Source organism: Misgurnus anguillicaudatus, chromosome 13 (genome assembly GCF_027580225.2).
Source record: "Misgurnus anguillicaudatus chromosome 13, ASM2758022v2, whole genome shotgun sequence".
Taxonomy (NCBI): domain Eukaryota; kingdom Metazoa; phylum Chordata; class Actinopteri; order Cypriniformes; family Cobitidae; genus Misgurnus; species Misgurnus anguillicaudatus.
In genome coordinates, this window is record NC_073349.2 from 26619941 (window position 1) to 26647533 (window position 27593).

Sequence of the window (27593 nt, forward strand, 5' to 3'; positions counted from 1 at the left end):
TGTCAAATAAATCTGTGGTGTCCCCAGAGTACATATGTGAAGTTTTAGCTCAAAATACCATATAGATAATTTATTATAGCATGTTAAAATGGACACTTTGTAGGTGTGAGCAAAAATGTGCCGTTTTGGGTGTGTCCTTTTAAATGCAAATGAGTTGATCTCTGCACTTAAAGGAATATTCCATTTTCTTAAAAGAAAAATCCAGATAATTTACTCACCACCATGTCATCCAAAATGTTGATGTCTTTCTTTGTTCAGTCGAGAAGAAATTATGTTTTTTGAGGAAAACATTGCAGGATTTTTCTCATTTTAATGGACTTTAATAGACACCATCAATTAATACTTAACTCAACACTTAACAGTTTTTTTCAACGGAGGTTCAAAGGACTATAAACAATCCCAATAAGGGTCTTATCTAGCAAAACGATTGTCATTTTTGACAATAAAAATAACAAATATCCACTTTTAAAGCACAACTTCTCGTCTAGATCCGGTCGTCATGCGCTAGCGTGACCCGACGCAATACATCATCACATCAAGAGGTCACAGAGGACGAACGCGAAACTCCGCCCCAGTGTTTACAAGTGTGGTGAAAGAGGACCGTGCCTACGTTGTTGTATGTCAATTGATACTAATTAATGTCTTTGTGTCAGTTTATTGCTTACAATGGTCCGCAAATGTGCGTTTTATATATGTAACACGTGACCTCCCTACGTCACTACGCATTTCGTTAGGTCGCGCTGGACCTGACCTAAACGAAAAGTTGTGCTTTAAAAGTGTATATTTGTTATTTTTATTGTCAAAAATGACAATCGTTTTGCTAGATAAGACCCTTATGCCCTGTTTGGGATTGTTTATAGTCCTTTGAAACTCCGTTGAAAAAAACTGTTAAGTGTTGAGTTAAGTATTAAATGTTGGGCTCTATTAATGTCCATTAAAATGAGAAAAATCCTGCAATGTTTTCCTCAAAAAACATAATTTCTTCTCGACTGAACAAAGAAAGACATCAATATTTTGGATGAGATTGTGGTGAGTAAATTATCTGGATCTTTTCTTTTAAGAAAATGGAATATTCCTTTAATGGCAGTGCCATCGTTGGATAGTGCAGATTAAGGGGCGGTATTATCCTCTTCTGACATCACAAGGGGAGCAAAATTCAATAAAAAATTTCACATACTTGCAGAGAATGGTTTACCAAAACTAAGTTACTGGTAGGGTTGGGCATCATTTCAAAAATATCGATTCCAAATCCGCTTCTTGATTCTGAGGCAAAGAACACTACATATAGGAAGACCAAATAAAATTAAAGGGGGACTATAATGTCCCTTTTACAAAATGTAAAATTAATTCTCAAGTGTGCCCCGAATGTGTTGAAGGTGCAGTGTGTACATTTTTGCGGCATCTAGTGGTGAGGTTGCGCATTGCAACCAACGGCTCGATCCACTGCTCACCCCTTTTGATACACATACAGAAGCTACGTTAGCCGCCACCGGAAAAACATGTCTTTGTCTGAGACAATTTAGTAAAAAAAGTTTGTCTGTTAAGGGCTTCTGTAGAAACATGGCGGCACAAAATGGCGAATTCCATGTAAGGGGACCCTCGGTGTATGTAGATAAAAACCTCTCATTCTAAGGTAATAAAAACATAACGGTGCATTATGAAAGGTCTTTATACACCCCTGATCATATAGTTTTGTATATTTTGCATTTATGTCAAGAGATCCTTATAAAAATTACACACTGCATCTTTAAAAATATCTTACATATCATTTAAAATAAAATGTAAAAAACGTCCATATTTGAGCAAAAGCAAAATGCACTGTTTTTGTGTGTGTGTGTGTGTACCTTTAAATGCAAATGAGCTACTGTGCCTCGCCCCTTACCAGAAGAGACAGTAAGTGCTTCTTGATTCCGATTCCTAACGAGTTTTGGTTTGGATTCCAAAGGGTTGAAAAGCCTTTATAGATAAAAAATATTGATTTTGTGCCATTACTTACAGCTGAACACAAAAAAGGAAGCTACATAAAAACTATTTTAGGAGCTGCAAAACTTAAACAAACGTATAGCTCAAAATGATTTTTAAATAATTTTCTCTCATTACATAAATCATGACGACTCAACAACAGAAAATGCATGCAGCACTGTAACTATTTTGATCGATCGGTCACACTCCTCAGTTTTTTCCTATATGAGCCTTTCTTTCAAAGCGAGGGAGAAGGGGGTCTCGCATATAGCATGTTTCGGCTACTGTCGGCGGCGACTTTTAAAGAGCACTCGGCAGAGTCGGCACTCAGGATGCACAACGCATTAAACAGAGTGCATTCTTTTTAATTCGCCAGGGTGCTTTGCCAAAATGTTGGTAACACCTATCTTGCAACATAATAGTTTGTCACAATAATTACACTTAACTTTGTCTTTTTTTCCTCATTTTGCAAAGTGCAGCCACACTTTAGAGCGCCTTCCACAATGGTCCATTGTGCGAGGATCCAATTGCTTTCTTATGGATCCGATTCCAAAATTGGAATCGAAATTCGATTCCCAACCCTGGTTACCGTTTTTTTCCTTCACATTTTCTTGGTTAATAAAAGCAATGGGGACCCAATTATAGTACTTAAATATGTAAAGAGTTAGATTTTCATGATATGGCCCCTTTAAGTCACTCACATGTGTTGTTCAAAACCAGTGTACATGTTGATAGTAAGATTTAAGGAATGTTAAAGGGATAGTTCACCCAAAAATGAAAATTCATCTTTTACTCACCCTCATGTTGTCCTAAACCTGCACGAGACGAAAGGCTCAGATTCCCCAGGTCGTGTCTTGACCTTGATATAATACAGTTTTGTATTACTAGTGCTTCATAGATTATCACCGCTGCTCCTAGTTGAATCTGTGAGGTCTGTTGTGCATCACTATCATTGGGTGGTTATTGCAGCGGTCACTGAACTGCAGGAGATGAAGGCCATGACATATATTCATATGACAGATGTGTGTCAACGGACCCTTACAATGTCACACACTTTACTAAAAAAGAGCCAAAAACAGTAGCACAGATGACACAAAAGAAATATGTCCTGCCATTATAATACCGAGTATAGATAATGGTTGTGACTGCTCCGAATTACTTGGCAATTAAATGTGAAGTGTTTGTTCATCATGGCAAGCATTGCATAATGTTTGCCTTTGTTTTGAGAATAGGAGGACATAGAGATGAGTATGATTCTTGGGCTAGAGGCCAGCCTGATGTAGGAAGACAGAATAAAATTAAAGGGGGCCTATTATGCAACTTTCACAAAATGTAAAATTAAGTCTCAGGTGTGCCCCAAATGTGTTAAGATTTAGCTCAAAATATCCCACATATTTATAATAGCATGTCAAAAATGCCCATATTTGAGCAAAAGCAAAATGCACGGTTTTTGTGTGTGTGTGCCTTTAAATGCAAATGAGCTATTGTGCCTTGCCCCCTTAACAGAAGAGACAATAGGCGTGTTCGAGATCATCCGGCGCTGCGCAGACCGATCGGCAAGGTTTGCCGCTTGCAGTCGAGGGAGGAACTGAAAACGGAGCCGTCAAGCCGGACACCTGCTGCTTGCCGTAGTGACGTGTGCGCCGTGTTTTTAATCGCAAATGAAGTGAATTAGATGCTGAATTTGATAAAAACAAACCTTTTAATAAAAAGTTGCAACCAGAAACTCCGTCTTCAGTATTCAATATTTGAATTGCTGCTTATACTGTATACCCGAAAATAACGGGAAACAAGCCTATATTATTAAATACCAATAGAGTTTGTTATTTTCATTTTTATTTTATTACACAACACAATATAACATATTTAAGCATATTAAAGTGTTTTTTCCTGTTTTAAAACATGAATTTATAATGTTTCTTAGTGGAACTAAAGGTTGGATTGTGATGTCACATTGCTAAAAAAATGTAAACTACTTAGATTGGATACAGAGTGGATTTGATCATAATAGGATGGTTGTGTACACACTGTTGACCCACATTTATGTTCAAACACTATGTAAAAGTGAACATTAACAAGCTGTGAAATTTTAGGGATCGGGTCTTTTTACTCCAAAGCAAATGAGAACTGCATTTTACCGACAGGAAAGATTCATTCCCTGCCCGTTTCCAAAAATGTCTGTCACCACATTGCTTAGAGAAATTATAAAAAAACCAATATGAGTGTAATAAGCAGACATTCATTTATCATTCAGACTGACTGTTGAGCTCTTAATTTATCAAGTACACACAATGTGTTGCGTATCGAAGTTTATTGTGATGAAGTCCACTGCGCACTTCACAATGTGATCTAACAGTATAAACAGCCATCATTGCACCAAAGCCAAGACTTCAGCAAAATCCTGCCAAATTCACAAGAATAAACACCCAACAAGCTCAGTACGACACAAAAAGTGCTCTATGTGACATAACTAGGCACAAGGTCAACCGAGAAGATGAACAGCTAACATGTCAACCGTCTGTTTAAATGCTATCTAAATAGTTACAGTGCTATCAGTGTACGAGATCTCGCTCATATCCCACACAAGACACTTTATATAGCAAAACCTTTCAGGAGATCATACTTGATTTTTTCACATTTCCTATAATAATAATAATAATCTTTTTTTTTAGCTGAAACCAAGTCTTACTCCAGGTGCGTATAAAGGCAACAAGCTGTTAAAACTTGCTCATCTGAATCTGAAATATTGAGTTTTAATTGGTTAGGACATGGTGTAAAGACATTGTGCTAAAGCCATAATACATGACAATACACCACAATACATACCGACAAAATTCAGTTTAAGTTATGACTGAAAAACATAGAAACGGCTGTTAAAGGTGCATTGTGTGAATTTTAGAAGAATCGCAATGCAATATAATATACATAATGAACAATATAAACCTTACATAATGAACTGTATTGTTTTTATTACCTTAAAATAAGCCATTTTTATGTCTCCTTACATTACATGAAAGTCGCCGTCATGTTTCTACGATAGCCCTAAACTGACAAACTGTTCTACAGAGCGCGTTTCACCCCACGTTATCTTAAACGATGACATTTTTGTCCTGTAGCGGCTACCGTAGCTTCTCATTGTGTTTCGAAAATGAGGTTGATTGCAAACCGCAATCTCACTTCTAGATGCCGCTAAAAATACACATTACACCTTTAAAATACAAATTTGTAACATGTGCGAGTAAGTGCTAGCAAAATCGAAGCGTAAATCAAGGTAATAAACATGATACAAGGTCTGTAAAATAAAGAATATAAAAAGAGAGCATCGTTAATTTGTTACATAAAAACAAAGATGCAAATAACCATTTAAGTCCACACATATTTAAAATAAATAAAAGCGCAATGTTAACGTCAAAACATTTTTGTAAAAACATAATACTAAGAGCTTTCTGTTGTCATACAACACATTTTAAATGGAAGCATTTAATGCGTCAACTGTAAACGTAAAAATAAAACCATTTGTACGGTTATTTAATAAACGGGTAAATGCGAGATAAGTGTTTAGATAAGATTAGATTTACTTAAGTGCAGTTGTTTGGCTGGACTTAAAGGATAATTCACCCAAAAATAAAAATTCTGTTATCATTAACTCATCCTCATGTGGTTTTAAACCTGATAATGGTACCCACTGACTTCCATGGTAGGAAAACAAATACTATGAAAGTTACTGGGTAACTTTAACTGTGTTTTTACCATAATGTATCAAAATATCTTCTTTTGTATTCAACAGAAGAAACTCATACAGGTTTATAACAACATGATGAGATGACACTATTTACATTTTTGGGTGAACTATCCCTTTAATAATACTAATATACATCCTTAATGTCCATTATTAGAAAATATCTTCTGTAATAATATTGGTAAACAAAACTGCAATGCATACACCGCAGGTGCCCTTACATGAAAGTCGCCGCCAAGTTTCTACAGTAGCCCTAAACGGAAAAACTGCTCTACACTGCAAAAAATTATTTTCAAGAAAAAAATTGATTTTCAAGAAAAAAAATTGATTTTCAAGAAAAAAAAATTATTTTCAAGAAAAAAAATTGATTTTCAAGAAAAAAATTTGATTTTCAAGAAAAAAAAATTCTTAGTATTTTTGTCTTGTTTTCAGTAACAATATATAAAAATTCCCAAATTAAAATGCTCTTTCTTGATAAACAAAACGACCCAAGAAAATAAGTCTACTTCCAAGGCCAAAAATATCAAATCCAAGTGACCCTGTGCATAAAACAAGCAAAAAAAAATCTCCCAATGGAGTAAGCAAATTTTTCTTTAATTTATGGTTTAAGAAATATGTTCAAGATTTTTTTTGCTTACCCCATTGCCAGATTTTTTTGCTTGTTTTATGCACAACATCACCCAAACTCGACACCCTTGGTCCAAAAACTAAACCTATTCTCTTGGGTCGTTTTGCTCATCAAGAAAAAGCATCTTAATTTAAGAATTTTTAGATATTTTTACTGAAAACAAGACAAAAATACTTTTTTTTTCTTGAAAATAATTTTTTGCAGTGTACAGAGCGCGTTTCGTCCCTACGTTGTCTCAGGCGACAACATTTTTGTCCTGTGGCAGCTACCGTAGCTTCTCATTGCGTTTCGAAATTGAGGTTGATTGCAATTCGCAATCTCACAGCTAGATGCCGCTAAAAATACCGGGTATGGACAAGCAGACTGGCACAATCTATTCTGCCAGTTTCTCAACACATTTTTAATTGTGTTGAAGGGAAAGTTAAACCAAAAATCATAATTTTCTCACTCTCATGTTATTACAAGCGTTTTCTTTGTTTTGATGAACACAAATGAAGATATTCCGAGTATGATCTGCAACCAAACCAATCATGAGCCCCATTCACTTCCATAGTAGGAAAAAATAATACTATGGAAGTGAATGGGGCCCATGAACGGCCTAGCCACAAACATTCCTTAAAATATCTTCCTTCGTGTTGAAGAGAACAAAGAAATGTATACAGGTTTGTAACAACATGAGAATGAATAAATGATGACAGAATTTTCATTTTTTGGTGAAGTATCCCTTTAAATCCTGATTTAGTGGAGATTTTGGTAGTCACTACACAATGACTCGCAAATTGTACCTAAAACAGATAAGATAAACATATAATTCTCTAATTGCACGTTTTTAAAAACCATTATTTTACATACATAGCTTATTTGAAATTATTATTTTTGGACTGTTTACATCTATCTACTTTCCTTGCTAACCACTGTAGGCATGTTTCTTTATGTAAACCAAATTGTGTTTTTTTAGAGAACGCTACTACAATATATTTCATAGATCTTCATATATCTACTAACCTTGGCTAAACCATCATACTACATACCATTTTAGCAGTATATAATACATTATATATACTGTGCAATGTTAAACTTCAGTTTTTCTTGTTGTCTCGGATCAGTGATTTTCATAAAAAGTTTGATATGTTACACTGAGCAAAAGCATTTCTGGGAAAATGTGGACGCTTAAGCCTCTTACATTATATGCAAGCATAACAGGTAAACATAATTTTAAGATGCTGTGCACCTTTGAAATGCTTCGAATAAAAAGAATTAAAGGCCACTATAATAAAAGATAAAATTAAACTATACACTCCCAATCACATCTCCATATCCAAGTCTAGTGTTCGGGTTTACGTCACAGGTAAGGGAACTGGTTGAGCTTCCTCTGACTGAGAGGGTAGGCTGCAGAACGCTGGTATGACTGCGCAGACTGCTGGTACGGAGTCGAGGTCTGACACATGACGCCCATGACGCTGTTCTTCTGCAAAAGACTCAAAGAGGCAGAGTACGGCCCGGCGGCGCGTGCGTGCCGACTGGAGGAAGAGGAGGAACCGGCTGAATTATGCAGCTGGTCCACTGCTTGCGACACAGAGGCCAGGGCAGCTGAAGCCGGGTATGCGTAGAGACTGGAGGCGGAGCCAAAAAGCGACGCTTCATGTAGCCTGTAGGAGTGGGAGGGGCCTGTCGGAGGGTATGTGGGCTGGCGTCTTAAGGATACGCCCCCTGCGCGGTCATGAGATGACATCATTGACTGCTGTGCCTGTGAATTTGGGTCAGTGTAAATTTACAGTCATTCACCTGTTTTCATAGTTTCCAGGCTGTTTATGGAGTAATGAAGTATGCAGTTAAGTATTAAAGACTTACCTGGCTCAGGTTTAGAGGTTGAGATCTGTCGGACGCAGCCCTCTGATGGCGGTCACCACTGGATTGTGCATTTGTTCCTTTCTTTGATTTTCCAGTACTATTACTGCTTTGAAATTCTGAAAATTCAGATTGAAGGATTAGTCCATTTTCTTAATTATAAGTACTGATAATTTACTCACCACCATGTCATCCAAAATGTTGATGTCTTTCTTTTTCAGTCGAGAAGAAATTATGTTTTTTGAGGAAAACATTCCAGGATGTGTCTCATTTAAATGGACCCCAACACTTAATAGTTTTAATGCAGTTTAAAATTGCAGTTGCAAAGGACTCTAAATGACCTAAAACGAGGCATAAGGGTCTTATCTAGAGAAACGATTGTCATTTTGGCAAGAAAAAAACGACAACTTCTCGTCTTCTTCCGGTCCTGTGACGCGCTAGCGCGACCTCACGCAATACGTCATCACATCAAGAGGTCACGGATGATGTATCGAAACTACGCCCAAGTGTTTACAAGTGTGAAGAAAGAGGACCGTTGTGACGTTGTTGTATGTCGAATAATACTAATTAATGTGTTTGTTTCAGTTGATTATTTAAAATGTCCTAAAACCGTCCAATCTGACCCTCGCTATTACCATCATCTGTAGTTTAGTAGACTATTCAGTAGCCTAATATTTGTATGAAATTGTGAAACATTACCCGATTATCTTCGGAGGTGTACTAGAGTGGGAAATACGACAGTTGCAAGTATTCTCCAGCGACTCTAGGGGTCGCTGTTTGACAAAAATGCAGAAAATGCATAGAGCGGCTTTAAGGTACATTGTTACAGTAATTCATTTGTTTATCAATTTTATCCATAACAGTAAGCCACCCAGCGTAAGATTACTGTAATTTTATGCTGGGTGGCTTATTGTTATGAATAAAATTGATAAACAAATTAATTTATTTAACATTAAATGACCACGTGGCTCATTCAATGTTAAATGAGCCACGTGGCCATCCAACACTGACTAATCTCTCGAAATACAGAAAGCACACATGTTGTGCTCTAAAAGGTGTGTCCTCTCAACCTGAGATGTTACTTTAACTTAAAAAATAAGTTAAACAATTTAACTTGATTTTATAAGTTATCTCAACAATTTAACACTGATGTTTTAAAAATTAATGTTTTCTAAAAATTTAACACTAGAAATTTAACACTGACAATTTAACACTAGAAATTTAACACTGACAATTTAACACTGACAATTTAACACTGGAAATTTAACACTGACAATTTAACACTGACAATTTAACACTGACAATTTAACACTGGAGATTTACACTGGAAATTTAACACTGATAATTTAATACTTATTAATTATTTAATAATTTAATACTTAATTATTAAATTATAATTTAATACTGATAACTGGGTATTTTAATACTGATAAACATAAACAAAAAAGTTAATTGATTTGAATTAAGGTAAATTTGTTACAATAATTTTTACAGTAATCGTCTGCTGCGCGGCTTATTGTTATGGATAAAATTGATAAACAAATTAATTTAACATTGAATGACCACGTGGCTCCCTAAATATATACACAACAAGCTTGATTAGATGCATTGTGTCCCTACACTTGGAATAAACTTCTTATTATCCTATTACCATCATCTGTAGTTTATAGTTTAGTAGACTATGCAGTAGCCTAATATTTGTATGAAATTGTGAAATATTACCTGATTATCTTCGGGGGTGTACTAGAGTGGGAAATTACGACAGTTGCAAGTATTCTCCACCGACTCTAGGGGTCCCTGTTTGACAAAAATGCTGAAAATGCATAGAGCACGGTGCATGTAATAACATCATGTCACAATCACATGTAATAATACTGGATATGCAGGTACCGTGAGTTCTGAATTCAATTTCTGGGAGTTCTGAAGCCATGCTTGTGCTCTTTCTAGAGTGCCTTGTGAACGTTCAAATCAATCAGGTGTGCGCATGTCTGGACAGATCCCATAGCAACGGGTGGTGCCATGGTATAATCATACACTAATAATTTAACACTGACAAGTTAACACTGGCAATTTAACACTGGTAATTTAACACTAATAATTTAACACTAATAATTTAACACTAATTAATTATTTAATAATGTAATACTTGTAATACGATGTTAAATTGTGGAGCTTTTGACTTTTCGTTGAAGGGCGTGTCCGTGGCGGCCTGGCAAAGTCTGATGTTTCGCCATGAAACATGAATCTGTTGCAATTCAGGCATACATTGTCCGATCTGCCCCAGACTTCACACATTTGATAAGGGTCGTGGCCTAAACACATTTCCATTATTATATTCAGTAACAGCCATAGCGCCACCTAGTGGCAGCAGGAAATACCATGTTTTAAGCTGTGATTTACGGCTCTTAGAGATTTAACTATATAAATGTCATATTTGGTCAGACTAATCTTGAGGCCTTTTGTTATGAGAAATAGCGACGACCTTGACTTTTCGTTAAAGGGCGTGCCCATGGCGGCCTGGCAAAGTATGGCTAAACTAATTGCAATTTTGACAGCCTAAACAAGCTTAAAAAGTCATGACGCACGTGCACACGTGTCAAATGTGAATATTTTCATTTGATATAGGCTTCAGACCTGGGGGTGTAAAAAGGGCCCGATAGCGCCACCTGCAAAAATTCAAAACAGCAGCCCGCCAGCTACATTAAACGAACAGATACAAAATGCGGTAGAATCATGTAGCGCCCCAAGACCTACAAAAAAGTCTCTTGGAGCAAAGCTCTAAACCCGACAGAAAGTCAACCATTTTGAATTTTCTCTGAAATTTGAGGGCAAATTTTGTAATTTCCAGGCTTCATACTTGAAATTTAATCAGATCATCACCATATTTGGTGTGTGTCATGTAGAGGCCTTTGCGATGCTAAATTGCGGAGATGTTGAGTTTTTGTTGGAGGGTGTGTCTGTGGTTCCCTGCCAAATTCTGTATTTCGCAACGAAACAGGAAGTTGTTCTAACTCAGGCTTAAACCGTCCAATATGACACACGCTTCACATGTTTCGCAAGTGTCCTGGCCTGAACACATCAACATGACAATATTCAGAAAAAGTTATAGCGCCACCTGCTGGCAGCAGGAAATGCCATGTTTTACACTTACTGCTCATTAAAATATATTCAGATCATCATCATATTTGATCAGTCGGAACTTATGGACTTCACAATGATAAATTGTGAAGATCTTGACTTTTCGTTGAAGGACGTGTCCGTGACGGCCTGGCAAAGTTTGATGTTTCACCATGAGAAAGCTGTTGTAACTCAGGCATGCAATGTCTGACCTGTCACAGACTTCATATGTTTTACAAGGGTCCTGGCCTGAACACATCAATATAACCACAATCAGTTACAGTCATTGCGCCACCTGCTGCAGACAGGAGGTGTGGCACATCAAAGTTCCTTTGAATATCCACCTGAATACCCACTTAAATTTAAATCCCCTTGGTTCACTGCTTTACTAAGGCTATAGGGTGGTGGTGCACATGCGTGCGAGGGCCCTTCCATCGCTGCTTGCAGCTTTAATTTTTAATTGTTCTTGCAAAAAATGACAATTGTTGTTTCGCTAGATAAGACCCTTATACCTCGTTTGAGATCGTTTAGAGTCCGTTGAAAATGCAATTTTAAACTGCATTAAAACTGTTAAGTGTTGGGGTCCATTAAAATGAGAAAGATCCTGGAATGTTTTCCTTAAAAAACATAATTTCTTCTCGACTGAACAAAGAAAGACATCAATATTTTGGATGACAGGGTGGTGAGTAATTATCTGGATTTTTTTTTAAGGAAATGGACTAATCCTTAATGAAGGCTTATAGACTATTGTCTTGAAAGTACATTAGCATAGGCTATCTGAAGGGTCTTCTATTTACATTTATGCATTCATGCTTTTATCCAAAGTGCCTTACAGTGCATTACAAGGTAATTGCCTTGCACTGCAACTATTGTTTGTGCAAATAACCTTGACAAAGTTTTAGCACACTAACCCGATGAAGGTTCATCCCAAAGCTGTGCTTTCACTGACGGCATGACCACAGCCAGAGATCTGGAGGAGCGTGTGTTGTTCTCAGTAAAGTTTGGGAGGTGTCTGGGGCTGAGAGGAGTGCTGCTGGATGAGTCGGAATCCTGCGAGTCATGGACCGTCACACAGCTGATGACGTTGGTTCGCTGATTCACGCTGCAGCTGCCACTGAGAAGAAGCAGGCAACATAATCCGTCTTATCATTACATTTGTGAAGGCTAAAGTCTCATAATCTAATTCTGAGATTTGGTACATCAAGGTTTGTTTTTTAATCATTGATTTCAATCTTTGACACCATGCAGGCCCAAATGGAATCTGCGCCCGCAGATTTCCACGGAAAACTCGGCGGAATTCCACGGATTTAATGCCTGTACTGACAAGCAGTACATAATTGTTTTTCAAATTACAATCTTTCCCTCCAAAAAAACGCGATTATGCGATCGCATGATTCAATGCATAATCAGCCAAAGTCTGCATATTTATGCAGGGGCCACATTTTTTAAATACACTGCACTTTCGCTGCATAAATTGCAGATTTCTGCTCACAAAATATGCGGGGCTTGCATGATTTCATAATCCGCGCATTTTCGTAGCAAAAAGTCATATACACTCACCTAAAGGATTATTAGGAACACCATATTAATAATGCATTTGACCCCCTTTCGCCTTCAGAACTGCCTTAATTCTACATGGCATTGATTCAACAAGGTGCTGAAAGCATTCTTTAGAAATGTTGGCCTATATTGATAGGATAGCATCTTGGAGTTGATGAAGATTTGTGGGATGCACATCCATGGCATGAAGCTCCCGTTCCACCACATCCCAAAGATGCTCTATTGGGTTGAAATCTGGTGACTGTGGGGGCCATTTTAGTACAGTGAACTCATTGTCATGTTCAAGAAACCAATTTGAAATGATTCGAGCTTTGTGACATGGTGCATTATCCTGCTGGAAGTAGCCACCAGAGGATGGGTACATGGTGGTCATAAAGGGATGGACATGGTCAGAAACAATGCTCAGGTAGGCCGTGGCATTTAAACAATGCCCAATTGACACTAAGGGGCTTAAAGTGTGCCAAAAAAACATCCCCTGCACCATTACACCACCACCAGTCTGCACAGTGGTAACAAGGCATGATGGATCCATGTTCTCATTCTGTTTACGCCAATAATAATCCTTTAGGTAAGTGTATATCTTTGCAAAAAGTTGAAAATGTTGCATTTACTTCACACATGTGCAGCCATGTGCCTTGTTGTCATGGGAATGTTAGGAAGTGACGTAATTACACGACGTGAACATCAATCAAAAGTTGCAAACAGTTTTTGCAAGTTCCTGCAATTTTGGCAAGTTCCCGCAATTTCTTGGCATAAAATTGCATAAATATCCCGCATATTCCATTGCATTTTTTAAGAAAACGTGCTGCAAGATCAAGGATTTTTGCCCGCAATAATCACAAAAAACATGTGTTTTCTGGAAGCACTTGTAAACGACATTCGGACACAACTGTCGGAGTTCACCCCCTGGTGGCAGTCGTAATAAAGTTTCAGTTTAATTGTAAATCTGTGTCAACATGGGAGAAAAGCTCATTCCAGCGCAAGATAGAGCCCTGCACGGGCCTGAAATCTAGGCCCTGGCCCAAGACACTTAAGACATAACCCGGCACTTGTATGAAGATGCTTGCATTGTTGAGCCCTGTCAACATCAAAAATATCAAGGACTTTTCTAAGAAGTAATACAGATATCATTTGGAAAATATGGTATATAAATAAAGACTCAAGAGATTTTTGTTTGGGATGTAAATGTAATGGTACCTTTCAGGTGGACACTTCCTGTCATCCTCATCATCTGTGTCACTGTGAATGGTGATGATGCTGACAGCAGGGCTGGGCGTGTCAGAGATGATGATTGGCTGGGACGCATCACCGCAGTTGTGTGACCCCGAAGGTGTTGACTGCGGAGAGGACACGGGCCTACGACACAATCACACATATAAATTACATTCAAATTTCATGCAGCCCTAAATCATTATTACAGAAATTAACTATAAAACATTTCTTATTTTTTTAATTATAACGTTTGCATACATTATCAATTTAAACAAGATCAGCAAGCTTCATACAAAGTTTAACTTTTATAAATCTTCTATAAATGATACTGCCATCTGACATCATCGTATTATTATTCAAGATAAAAATAGAGTTGTCTGCATATTGAGAGTGGAGTGACACCTGGCTCTGTCCTGGGCCCGACGACCTTTTGATTTCTTCACTTCATTCTGCTGTGTTTGACTGTTGGCCGCTCCCACAGATGGGACCTGTGCACCTGCATTACGACCCTGCTGCGGCCCATCACACTGACCTCCATGTCGACCCCTGACAGAGAGCATCACACATTCAGAGTTCAGAAATGATTGGACAGCAGCTCTAGCCGATTTAGTATAATTTAGTTTTTACTGTGAAGGCAAGTTGATTTAAGATTCAAACTGAAGCACAGATGTAGTGTCAAGATACATGATTTCTATCGATGGCTGGATCTTATTTCAAATGTATTTACTAAGAACTATATGAAAATATAGTGCCCTCACTACTGAACTACTGATTGAGATGCATCCTATACTCTACAATCTGGAATAAATAATCTGTAGCGTTGGTCCTGACCTCCAGCTGGTGTTATCTGAGGCCAGCGGGGAATCAGACAGCACAGGGTGGCTGGGGTTGTGCATGGCCATGCCCGACATCTGCTGCCATGAGGAGGGTATGAGGATCTGTTGTGTGCCCGCTGGCCAGCCCTGCTGAAAACAAACACAAGATCATACAGACAGACTGTCAAAAAAAAACACAATCTACTGTCGTCTTTATGAAAATGAGGTGCATTTCATGTGCAATTTACAATTCAGGTGATATTTTATTTGAGTTTAATGCAAACACAACCTCTTTGATACATTTCTTGCTTCAATGCAGTTATAGTATAAAATTAAATGCCATTATGACAATTATTATAACAATGAGTTATGCTAGAAAGGTAAAGGCTATACATTATAAACACTGTTATTACCAAATTCCTTATTTATCAGTTTGATATGATCCCTAAAAGCTTATGTAACCCTGGACCACAAAACCAGAATATTTTGTAAATTTCCAACTGTAAATATATCAAAACTAGAGCCCGACCGATATATCGGCAGGCCGATATTATCAGGCGATATTAGGCATTTTGCATTCATATTGGCCGATAAATGAATATTAAAAAAACCCCGGACAAAACAGCCTTTAACCATGTCATAGTTTGTCCACCAGATGGCACTCTACAACATCTCTGTTGGCAACACTCGTGTATAACGCGTCACACATCCTGCAACCTGCTGATGCAAATAATGTGAATTGGGCTGTGCGATCACTGCGAAAACACGCGCTATTCACCTCAAACGTTGAAAACATTTAACTTGAGAGAAAAATTTATAGTCGGTTCGTATTTGGTGTGTATGCAGCCAAATGCGAATTCAACGATTTGAGCGAGTAGATTTACATACAAAGTCAATGCAAAGACACAATATGGGATTTTGAAACCAACAAACATTTGTATCTGTATCGGCCTTTAAATTTATTTATCGGTTGTGCTCAAATCAAAATCTTATATTTGGCAGTTACTAAGGACTGCAATTGTACAACGATTTTCGCAATATTTAGATTTATTTGCACACTAATGCAGTGTACACACCAAATGCGAATTCAACAATTTGCGTGAGTAGATTACATACAGAGTCAATGCAAAGACGCGAATAGATGCCAACTCGCGGGGGGGTGGGTGCAAATAATGTGAATTGGGCTGTGCGATTACTGCAAAAACACGTGCTATTTACCTCAAACGTTAAAAACATTTAACTCAAGCGAAAAATTCATAGTCGCTTCGCGTTTAGTGTGTATGCAGCCAAATGCGAATTCAAAGATTTGCACAAGTAGATTTACATACAAAGTCAATGCAAAGACACAAATAGATGCAAACTCGTGAGGGCAGATGCGAATAGGGCAGCAGCCATTCCCGCTAAAACACACGCTATTCGCCTCAAACGCATCTACGTGCAAGTTGAAAATATTTGACTCAAGCAAAAAATTGGGATGTATAAGTTTCTAGATTTTCAAATAGTTAAATATTTTCCTATCTTAAAGCCCAATTTATAGTCATGCATAAGCTCTATGCCATAGCTATGCCGTAGGTTATCCATAGCTCTGCGTAGCCTGACGTGCACCTCGCACATCAGTTCTATGCGGACCGCAAGGGCTGTGATTGGTCCACAAGTCATAGGTATTTCCATTTTGCGACAGTGAAAACAAAGATTGGCCAAGTTGAGGAGTGATTTAACTCAAACTGCAACATTAGTCGCGGTTTATTTACTTTCATCACTGCTAGCCTTCTCAAATCATATACAACAAGTTGCTGTTTCTTCTTTGTTTGTGGGTTAACTTGCCAAGCTGCTTCTATGGTCGGGCTGCTACTGTTGTTACACACGTGGATACTGCCTACCAGCGATCTGCGTGTGTGTTTGCACGTCGACGCGGACAACAACGCAAAAGTATAAATGAAAACCAACGCGAAACCTACGCAGTTGCGGCTACGCCGTAGGACCTACGCACAACTATAACGAGCCCTTTACAAACCATACAACAATGAAAAGCTTATTTATTTAGATGATTCAAACTATTTACCCTTATGGCTGTTTTTGTGGTCCATATATGTAAAGATATGTTTTATATTTGACCCAACTATGGGTTTAAAACAATCCAGCATAGATTAAATTACAACTCAACTTGTTGGGTTCATCCCTTTGTGACCCAAGCATTTAGTGTGTTTGTATTTTTTACACCTTTTGATAGGTTGAGCTAAGAGAGAAGTTATAGTAAACATAAAATAAAAGGAAATAAAGTTTCAGCAGATCGGTCTTTAATGAAAAGTAAAAAAGAATAAGATTTGAGTTGGGAATGTAACAAAAAGTCATCAATTAAGCAATATTAGCTTGATGGGGTTGTCAGTCTATTGACCTGCATGAAAAAGGAACCGATTTGTTAGCGGCAGAAGAAGAAAATGTGCAGACATCTGTTGGCACAGGAGTTGGTCTGTGGAAAGAGGAGTCATTTGGATTGCAAACAGCCAAGCAGCCATGCTTCAGTGGATCAAGCCCTGGGGTCCAGAATGAACCCCGTGAGATAAGAACTGCCTTGTTAAATCATGACAGATAACTAAAACAACGGCAACAAAATCACAACAATTCATTTCATAGCTTTTAATCCAGAATGGTCTAGCACTCCTGCAACATTTCTGAAATACACCAATACCCATTGATGTTACATAATTCTTGCATTGAAACACCCGATACGGTACATTATAAATAACGTCCTAAATGTGTGATAGAGCTTGTGTAGCTGTGGTCACAGGTACAGCCTAGAAATGCAACATGCAACTCAAGGAGAGCTAAAGGTTGCGTCACGCTAAACGGGTGCATCACGCGGCAGGGCTCAGGTTTACCAGCATGGCGGCACTCTGCTCCAGACGCCGAGAGCCCAGCGGAGTCAATCCAGCCACTGGAAGTCGCAGTGAGGACACGGTCAGTGGCGTGCTGGTACTCTGATTGGGGAGGAGACAGAGGGATGGGTGGAGAAACTGAGGATGGAGGACATGGTGGCAGGGTTACTATGCACTGGAGAAGCTGATGGAGGAAAGTGACTCACAAAGACTTTCCACCATATTCATTATAATATTGACAAAATAAAGAGAGCTGAGGTCAGAGCAATATGAGCTATAAACACCTGGAAGATCAATATCTTTTATGTGCGGCTGCCTCTTTCACTCTTATTTTGTTTTCACATTTCACTGTCGTGTTTTTGGTTATATCTTCGGTCATATTTTGTCTTTATAGGATATAACAGTGGAGCAAGTGGAAGCAGACAGGAAGTGATAGTGGAGTACGGACAGGAGCTGTGTCCGAAATAGCCATCAATATTAGTTTACTAATACAGTCTACTTGAAAGATTAAAAACAAGTAAGTGAATTTAGACATTGACCGCACTAGCGCATTAAGTACACTTGTTATTGCAGTGTATTATGGGATGGAATAATTTCAGACACCACAACAAAATGGCTGTCCTCTTAAACAGTCCACTATTTAAGGCTATAGGGAGCCATTTCGGACACAGTCATGAAGTAATTGTGAAGTACAAACAGGAAGTGATGCTGAAGTACCGACAAAAAAAAGCAGAGCACTGACAGGAAGTGATGGCAGAGCACAAACAGGAAGTGATGGCGGAGCACAGACAGGAAACGATGGCAGAATATAGAAAGGAAGTGATGGCAGAATATACAAAGGAAGTGATGATGGAGTACAGACAGGAAGTGATGGTGAAGCACAGACAAAAAGTGATGGCGGAGTGAGACAGGAAGTGATGGGGGAGCACAGACAGTAAACAATGGCAGAATTTAGAAAGGAAGAAAAGAAGAAAAAGTGATGGTACAGCACAGGCGGGAAGTGATGGCGGAGCACAGACAGGAAGTGATGGCTGAGCACAGACAGGAAAAAAGCGATGGCAAAGCACAGACGGGAAGTGATGGCTGAGCACAGACAGGAAGTGATGGCGGAGCACAGACGGGAAGTGATGGTGGAGCACAGACGGGAAGTGATGTCGGAGCACAGACGGGAAGTGATGGCGGAGCACAGACAGGAAAAAAGTGATGGCAGAGCACAGACAGGAAAAAAGTGATGGCTGAGCACAGACGGGAAATGATGGCAAAGCACAGACGGGAAATGATGGCTGAGCACAGACAGGAAATGATGGCGTAGCACAGACGGGAAGTGATGGCGGAGCACAGACGGGAAGTGATGGCGGAGCACAAATAAGAAGTGATGGCTGAGCATACACAGGAAAAAAGTGATGGCAAAGCACAGACGGGAAATGATGGTTGAGCACAGACAGGAAATGATGGCGGAGCACAGACAGGAAGTGATTGCGGAGCACAGACAGGAAATGATGGTGGAGCACAGACAGGAAGTGATGGCGGAGCACAGAAAGGAAGTGATGGCGGAGCACAGACAGGAAAAAAGTGATGGCCGAGCACAGACGGGAAATGATGGCTGAGCACAGACAGGAAGTGATGGCGGAGCACAGACGGGAAGTGATGGTGGAGCACAGACGGGAAGTGATGGCGGAGCACAGACAGGAAATGATGGCGGAGCACAAATAAGAAGTGATGGCTGAGCATACACAGGAAAAAAGTGATGGCAAAGCACAGACGGGAAATGATGGTTGAGCACAGACAGGAAATGATGGCGGAGCACAGACAGGAAATGATATCGGAGCACAGACAGGAAGTGATGGCGAAGCACAGACGGGAAGTGAGGGCGGAGCACAAACAGGAAGTGATGGCAGAGCACAGACAGGAAGTGATGGCGGAGCACAGACAGGAAGTGATGGCGAAGCACAGACAGGAAGTGATGGCGGAGCACAGACGGGAAGTGATGGCGGAGCACGGACAGGAAGTGATGGCGAAGCACAGACAAAAAGTGATGGCGGATCACAGATAGGAAACAATGGCAGAATTTAGAAAAGAAGTGATGGTGGAGTAGAGACAGGAAATTATGATGGAGTACAGACAGAAAGTGATGGCGGAGTACAGACAGGAAGTGATGGCGGAATACAGACAGGAAGTGATGGTGGAGTACAGACAGGAAGTGATGGCTGAGCACAGACAGGAAATGATGGTGGAGCACAGACAGGAAGTGATGGTGGAGTACAGACAGGAAGTGATGGTGGAGTACAGACAACAAAATGGCTGTGATGGCGGAGCACAGACCACAAAATGGCTGTGATTGTGGAGTACAGACAGGAAGTGATGGCACAATATAAAAATAACCGTATTTTCCGGACTATAAGTCACACTTTTTTCATAGTTTGGCTGGTCCTGTGACTTATAGTCAGGTGCGACTTATATGTCAAAATTAATTCATACTGACTAACCTGAAACAAAAGAAAACATTACCATCTACAGCCATGAGAGGGCACTATATGTTGCTCCTGTAGTCTACCCCTGAAAAAAACTGTTAACTGAAACATAAACTTAAAGACAACGGAGAAAGACTTGACTTAAACAAAATGCCCCCCAAAAAAATAAAAATTTTCTAAATAAATGCGATTTATATATGTTTTTTCCTCTTCCTCATGACACATTTTTTGACTGATGCGACTTATACTCCGGCGCGACTTACAGTCCGGAAAATACAGAAAGTGAAAGTGGGTTACAGACAAGAAGTGACAGGGAAGGGAAGAGGATCTGTGGGAATCTTTGGAAAAACTGGAGGTAGTCAAGTAAACAGCATAGCATGGCAGACATAATATAGAATAAATAATCACTTCCACCTAACAGCTAACCTACCTGTGTCAACATGCTGGGCTGAATGTGCAGAGGTTGAGTGGATTGATTCTGAGGGACTATGGGAACTGCATTGTCCATTCTCACTGGATAACCAGCATGCTTATTGGAGGTCTGCAGTCCTGGTGAATAAAACATAAAACATGACCATATATGTTATGAATATAATGCAACAACAACAACAAACTGTTATGCCTACTGACAGTATCATGTATTTTTGAATGCATTTTAAATGTTGTCTATCCTTTTAATAACAGCTGCTTACATTGCAAAACCATTTGAAATCCTTGATATACAAAATCCTGGTTACAGTCTAAAAGGAAAGTAGGGTATAGGTAAAAGAGGGTAGGGTGATGATGTTGGGGTAAAAGGGGTACAAGCTCACCCTGTATGGTAGGAGGGCACACAATGAGGGTTTGCTGGAAGGGCTCAGACTGGGCACACAGCTGAGTAGGGCGAGCTTGTAACGGGACACTCTGCTGGGCCAAGCCTGGTATATTTATAGTGGCCTGCTGGTACAGACCCGGCTGGTAGTTCAATAACGGAACGTTGCTGCTCAGAGACAAGGACTGAGCCCCTGCGGAGGCCATCTGGTGGTTATGAAATAAATGGGAGATTCTTCACATCACAGACCGTGAGCAGAAATAGCATTAAATATCATTAACATTGGGTATACACATACAGTCCTATTAATACTTAAATACACACTACAGCAGCCTGGCCTTACAAAAATAAACAAAATACATTTCCCACGATGCATCTGTGCAGTAGTACACACCTGATTGTGTTGATTAAGCTGACTGCTGAAGGTGACGGTGAGGTTGGCGCCCGCGCTGGGAGTGTTATGGCTGGCGAACAGGTTTTTGTTGTTGTCAAATACAGTACACCTGCGCTTACAGATATCCATGTTCTGAAAGCAGGATTTCACGCTACACAACAAAAGACAGAGACATAAACGCTGAGTCCTTATAGGACAACAGATACTGTTACTATTGTAATGTATAAAATATTTTATCTGCATTAAATGGACTGGGCTTACTGTGAGCTGTGTGGGAAGTGAAGAAGGTGAGCCATGGTCACAAACGGATGGTTGAGGGTCTTGGTGGGTGTGATCCTCTTGTCTGCGTCTAGTGTTAGCATTTTTTTCAGCAGGTCAATGAACTCCCTCCTATCAGCCTTCTCAGCCAGGATATCTGTGCCATCCAAATTAGTCATGTTGACCTGGCGTGTGAAAGTATATCCAGGTTATATTTTTACAGAATGTTTTTTACATAATGTAGGATGATAACAGTACATAGCAAACATCATTACCTGCATCATGTCGTCGAGGCAGTTGAAAATATATTTGCGAGCCTCTTTGGACTTGATCCCAAACTCTGCCTCATGCTCGGCGGGAGTCTAAAAACAGAAATAGATCAGCATTTACTCATAAACTGATCACTATACTTTCTGAAATAAATCACACAGTGCTACTTTAAAGGATTACTCCACTCTCATAAAAAATCCAAATATTTACTCACACTCATGTTATTCAAGATGTTTGTCTTTCTTTGTTCAGTCGAGAAGAAATAGCTAAAATAAAACATTAATAACTAAAACAGATTCTGAACTCTTCTGAACAATGTCACTTAAATAAATAAGCTTGGTAATGATTGACGCTCATTGGCTGTCTCTCCTGACATCTCTCCTGGCGTTTTTTTTTAGATTTTTTTCCATATAGTGGACTTTAGTGGACCTCAACTGTTCATAGTTTCAATGCAGTGTGACCTTTCGACATGATTTTTGTAATGCGTAAGGTAGCACTGGGAAAAATCCTGGAATGTTTTCCTCAAAAAACTTAATTTCTTCTCGACTGAACAAAGAAAGACATCAACAACTTGGATGACATGGGGTGAGTAAATTATCGGGATTTTTTTATGAAAGTGGAAAATTCCTTGAAGTGGAACGTGCCTTCAGTCTCCAGAGAGGGTAGCTGGAATCCGGCCCTCTGTGGAAGAATCGAGTGGTTTTAGTGCCTGCGCTCAGGAGATACTCGGCTGGCAATCCTTGAGTCTGGGAAATGTACCGGATCTGATGCAAAAACAGGATTGCACATTATATATTGAATGCAGAATAAAAAATACATAAAATATGGCCCTGGGGTGTGTTTCCCAAAAGTATTGTTAGCCAACTATGGTCGTAAATTCCACTCTATTGTTAATGACGGAACTTGTGACTATAGTTACTTTTGGGAAACACACTCCTGGAGTCTAATTTATAAAACATGCGTAGAATGATCCTTACGAAAAGTCTACGTATGCACAAAACAAAGCCAAAAATATTAAGACGTATAAAACAAAGCAATGTTTCCTTTATAAGTCACAGGTCACCTGCAAGTGTGCGTACATGAATCATCCTCAGATCCCACCCTGCAAGCCCATTCTCCCATCAAGACCCCTGGTCATTTACATAAGGTGGCTAGTGATTTTTTGTTAAATAAATAGATTTTTTACTCATTTTTTATTGACTAATATGGTGACAGACAGTGGGTGTGTCAAGCTATGCTACAAAGTTGTGAAAAGTTCAACTTTATGCAAATTATGGGCAACTTTCGGAAGCGACTACCAATGAGAGTGAAGGAGTGGAGTACACGTCATCCGTCTCTCGTCAGTTACAGAGAGAAGGTTACTCATTTGTTTTTAACTGTTTCTAGGACCACCAGAATTAGGAACGCCTCTCACAGACCTCACTCTGAAAGAGACAGGCTGTGTGCATGCAGCATTATGATTATTTTAAAGGGATAGTTCACCCAAAAATGAAAATAATGTCATTAATTACTCACCCTCATGTCGTTCCAAACTTGGAAGACCTCCGTTCATCTTCGGAAAACAATTTAAGATGTTTTATATTTAGTCTGAGAGCTTGCTGACCCTTTATTGAAAATCTATGAACGATATAACTGTCCATGTCCAGAAAGGTAATAAAAACATCATCAAAGTAGTCCATGTGACATCAGTGGGTCAGTTAGAATGTGTTGAAGCATCGAAAATACATTTTGGTCCAGAAATAAAAAAAAATTATGACTTTATTCAGCATTCTCTTCTCTTCCGGTTCTGTTTTGAACTGCGTGCACGAGACTGCAGTCACGTGACTGTAGTGACGCTGATGCCATACAATATGGCTGACGTGTTATCTGGTGTTCCCCAGCTTTTTTTTGTGTACCCGGGCTTCCTTTACAGTCTGAGGAAGACGCACGCTGTAAGTTTGAAAAAAAATCTTCGCAAACATGTCTGAGGATAACACGTCATCCGCGACACTGCAGTCACGTGACTTTAGTCTCGTGCACGCCGTTCACAACAGAACCAGAAGAGAAGACAATGCTGAATAAAGTCGTAATTTTTTTAGTTTTTGACCAAAATGTATTTTCGATGCTTCAACACATTCCAACTGACCCAATGATGTCACATGGACTACTTTGATGATGTACCTTTCTGGACATGGACAGTCATATCGTTCATAGATTTTCAATGAAGGATCAACAAGCTCTCGGACTAAATCTAAAACATCTTAAAATCTGTTCCGAAGATGAACAGAGGTCTTCTGAGGTTGGAACAACTTCTGGGTGAGTCATTAATGACATTATTTTCATTTTTGGGTGAACTATCACGTTTCTCGCTCTAGAGTCTAGATTATTCTAGACTGGATTTAACTTTGTCATGCAAATGTTTCACTTGAGCTGAATATTTAAGACAAATAGCGCGTTTTCACGGCAATCATGCCGCCCAATTTGCGTCATCAGCACTACCCTGCGCTAGTTTGCATCTATTAGCGTCTTTACATTGACTTTGTATGTAATCTAATCACGGAAATAGTTGAATTCACATTTGGTGTGTACACCCCAGGCATTATTTTATTTACATTTTACAGATTTAAGCAAAAGTGACTTTATTACTGACCTGATCATACTCAGAGGCTCCCGGATATAAAGGCCAGCCCAGAAACAGCTCCGCTATGACACAACCCAGTGACCACATGTCAATGGCTTCGCAGAACGGAAGGCCAAGTATGATCTCTGGAGCTCTGCACCACAACAGACAAAAAAAGTATGTAAAGAAATAAAAAAGAGCACATAATAAACAATGTGTACCTGTAGATCACTTGGTAAAATTGTGTAAGCAACGCAAAGGTCATAGGTTCGAGCCCAGTGAACCCGCATATTATTACACATTAATATATTGTATAGCTTGAATGGACTGAAATTCGATTTGGAAATAGTTTTTTGGGTGAACTATGAGTAACACAAAGTATAACAGGGACCCTATCTGTTGCTCACCGGTAGTATCTAGACTGTAGGTAGGTTGAGCACACAGCCTTTGAGACGTGACTGGCAGAACCGAAGTCAATGACTTTGACTCTATATGGCTGTCTGTTGGGGTCCACCAGCATGATGTTCTCAGGCTTCAGATCGGCATGGATGAGACCCAAACTCTTCAGTTTCAACAGAGCCGTAGACACCTGCTGCAAGACCGGCCGGATGCACTTCAGGAGCAGTGGGCTGAACTTGCTGTGCTTCAGGAAGTCATAGAGGTTCTGTTCCAACATCTCAAACACCAGACAGGTGTGGTTCTTGTGCTGGAAGCATTCGTAGGAGCGCACAAAGTTGAATTCATCGGCGTTCTCCGTGCTCAGGCGGCTAAGGATGCTTACCTTTAAAAAATAAAATAAGAGGACATTGACTAAGGCATCCTCGCATGATGAAAGTCCTTTTTCATCGAATCCGTACTCACCTCTATTTGACCCTGGCGAGCGTATGACGGATGATTCTTGAGAATCTTAATGGCCACTATCTCATTGGTTCCTCGCTTCCAACACTTGGCGACCTGTCCGAACGTCCCACGTCCAAGGAACTCCAGCACCTCATAGCTGTTGGAGACAGAGCACAGGATCTCATGCTGCACCAGCTGGTAGTCTCCTTCGCTGTGGGAGTTACTGCTCTTGGTGGTGGACGCAGAATGAACGATCGACTGAGCCGTAGCGTTGCCTCCGGGAACGCGATTGGGAAGCACGGGAGCAGAGAGCTCCTCTAAGATCTGCACGCTGTCGCTGCTGTCCACCTCTTCGATCTTGCGCTTCAGACCGCCATGTTTTCGGTAACCCTCGTCTTTTCCACGTCGACTCGATAAAGACGACGAGGAAGAGGAGGACGAAGGCTCTGGAATGCTGCCCGTGCTGTCCGCGGCACGTACCACCGCCTGTTCCCGCGAACTTCCGGATGGGGGAAAGACCAAGTTGGAGGAATAGCTGGGGTTGAAGCCGGATGTAGAGGGGGAGGAGCCATTAGTCTGATTTGGGCTCGGTTGGTAGCAGGTGCTCTCTTCTGATTGGCTGCTCACATTCCACACGTGGTTTTCCACCTTGAGTTTCTTGGAGCGGGAGAGGCCACTGGACGACACGGAGGGGGAGGAAAACGCTTGGAGTTTCGAGGACATGCCTAGAAAACACAAGGAGAGAATGTGAACTTTTTGTGTATTTAAGTTTTTTCTATGATCTCTTTTTATTAAAATTTTTATTTCTGATATTGTTATGTATTTGTTCTCATAATTTCACCATGGATTTGCGTCAGGCTCAAAACCAAGAAATAAATGTCTGTTACCATAGCAACAAATCTAGCTAGGTTATCAAGGGTGGTTGCTATACGATTGGTTTTAGCTATTGGGGGTTACCATAGCAACGTTGGGTAATTTTGGTGATTAAAAAGAGGCGTGACAAAACGCAAATCTTTTTTTATGTTGACAAACTCTAACTTATGTACCGCAAGCTTTCTAATATGCCAGTGAATGACAATGTTAGGTTAGTGTTGTTACAGTTTGTTATATATAACGTTAGCATATATGCAGCATATACGAAACTGTCAAAAGTGACGTAATAACATTACAAGCCTGCACATATCGTGACTAACAGCTGCAACAAACACATCCTGAAGAACAGATCGCATGCAACCATGCATTTTCTCTGTGTGTGCAATGCAGCCGTGTCAGAAGAGCCAATCTGTGTTGACACACCTGCTCTGTGGTGAACTCCTCAGCCTGTCACTTCTTCCTCATCTTCTACATTAGGCCGCATCGTTTTTTGCTTCTTTTTGACGATCTTCGGTCTTGTAAACACCGCATCGTTTGATTCGGCGAGCTTTCAGAGGCCGATAAAAGCAGTCAAAGTCGTACAAACAGTCAATTCATCGTTACACATTCATATTTTGCAAGGACATCGCACAGAAATATGACTGAAACCTGGAAAGGAATGTAGGACATCAGAGCGGGCGCCATTTCCGGCCTGTGAGGTCGAGCGCTGATTGGTCCGACGCACGTCACCTGATGCGTGTGCTCGACTTCATGCAGCGCTGCGCATTTCTTTTGATTGCAAGCAACATTTCCCCTTATTTTATTTTTCCATTTTTTTCCTCTATCTCTCTTTGACTTCTATCTTCTTTTATTTGTTAATGTTCGTTCTCCTGAATGTGATTGTATATTTCATATAATTTCCTGAATAAAAAATAATGCAGCGCTGCGCAGACCAACCGGCGAATGACGTCAAAACATCGCGTTGTGTTTTACTTTGGGTACCGTTATCTCGCGATATTTCGCCATGATATGCATATCAATCGGTTTGCGCAGCGTCATGTTTAACACAATTCCTTTAAATCCACATGAAACTAAGATTAAAGCGTCTGCTAAATACCTAAATTTTAATGTACCTAAACATAAGAGCCTGATAAAAATGCTAGCTTACAAAAAACATGATTCTCAGCTATACAAGACACTTTTTTGCAGAAAATATTATATTGTTATGGCCTTTCACATCGTGTGATCCATGACAATGAGTATTATTAATACTATTAAAATAATAATAATTTAAAAAATACAAAATAATGACTTTGGACACCAAATGTACCTGCAATTATA

The 27593-nt window shown here is 39.7% G+C and overlaps 1 protein-coding gene across 6 annotated transcripts; it reads right to left on the minus strand.

The window, feature by feature from the left end:
• Positions 1-4254: 4254 nt before the first annotated feature.
• hipk1a (homeodomain interacting protein kinase 1a) lies at positions 4255-26966 on the minus strand. 6 transcript variants are annotated; one of them, XM_055188365.2, is made up of 17 exons: positions 26697-26966; positions 25422-26125; positions 24968-25341; positions 24591-24714; positions 22606-22725; positions 21967-22053; positions 21695-21876; positions 21434-21584; positions 21041-21245; positions 20659-20777; positions 17761-17859; positions 14898-15028; positions 14469-14612; positions 14052-14210; positions 12206-12408; positions 8181-8296; positions 4255-8076 (listed from the first exon to the last, which is right to left on the minus strand). In XM_055188365.2, the coding sequence occupies exons 2-17, from the start codon at positions 26121-26123 to the stop codon at positions 7672-7674; spliced, it is 3321 nt and encodes a 1106-aa protein (XP_055044340.2). In that variant the 5' UTR covers positions 26124-26125; positions 26697-26966; the 3' UTR covers positions 4255-7671. The 6 variants fall into 6 exon arrangements, with proteins under 6 accessions (XP_055044340.2, XP_055044339.2, XP_055044338.2 ...); XM_055188364.2 differs by having other exon boundaries at positions 14898-15031; XM_055188363.2 differs by having other exon boundaries at positions 17761-17895.
• Between the last annotated feature and the right edge of the window lie 627 nt (positions 26967-27593).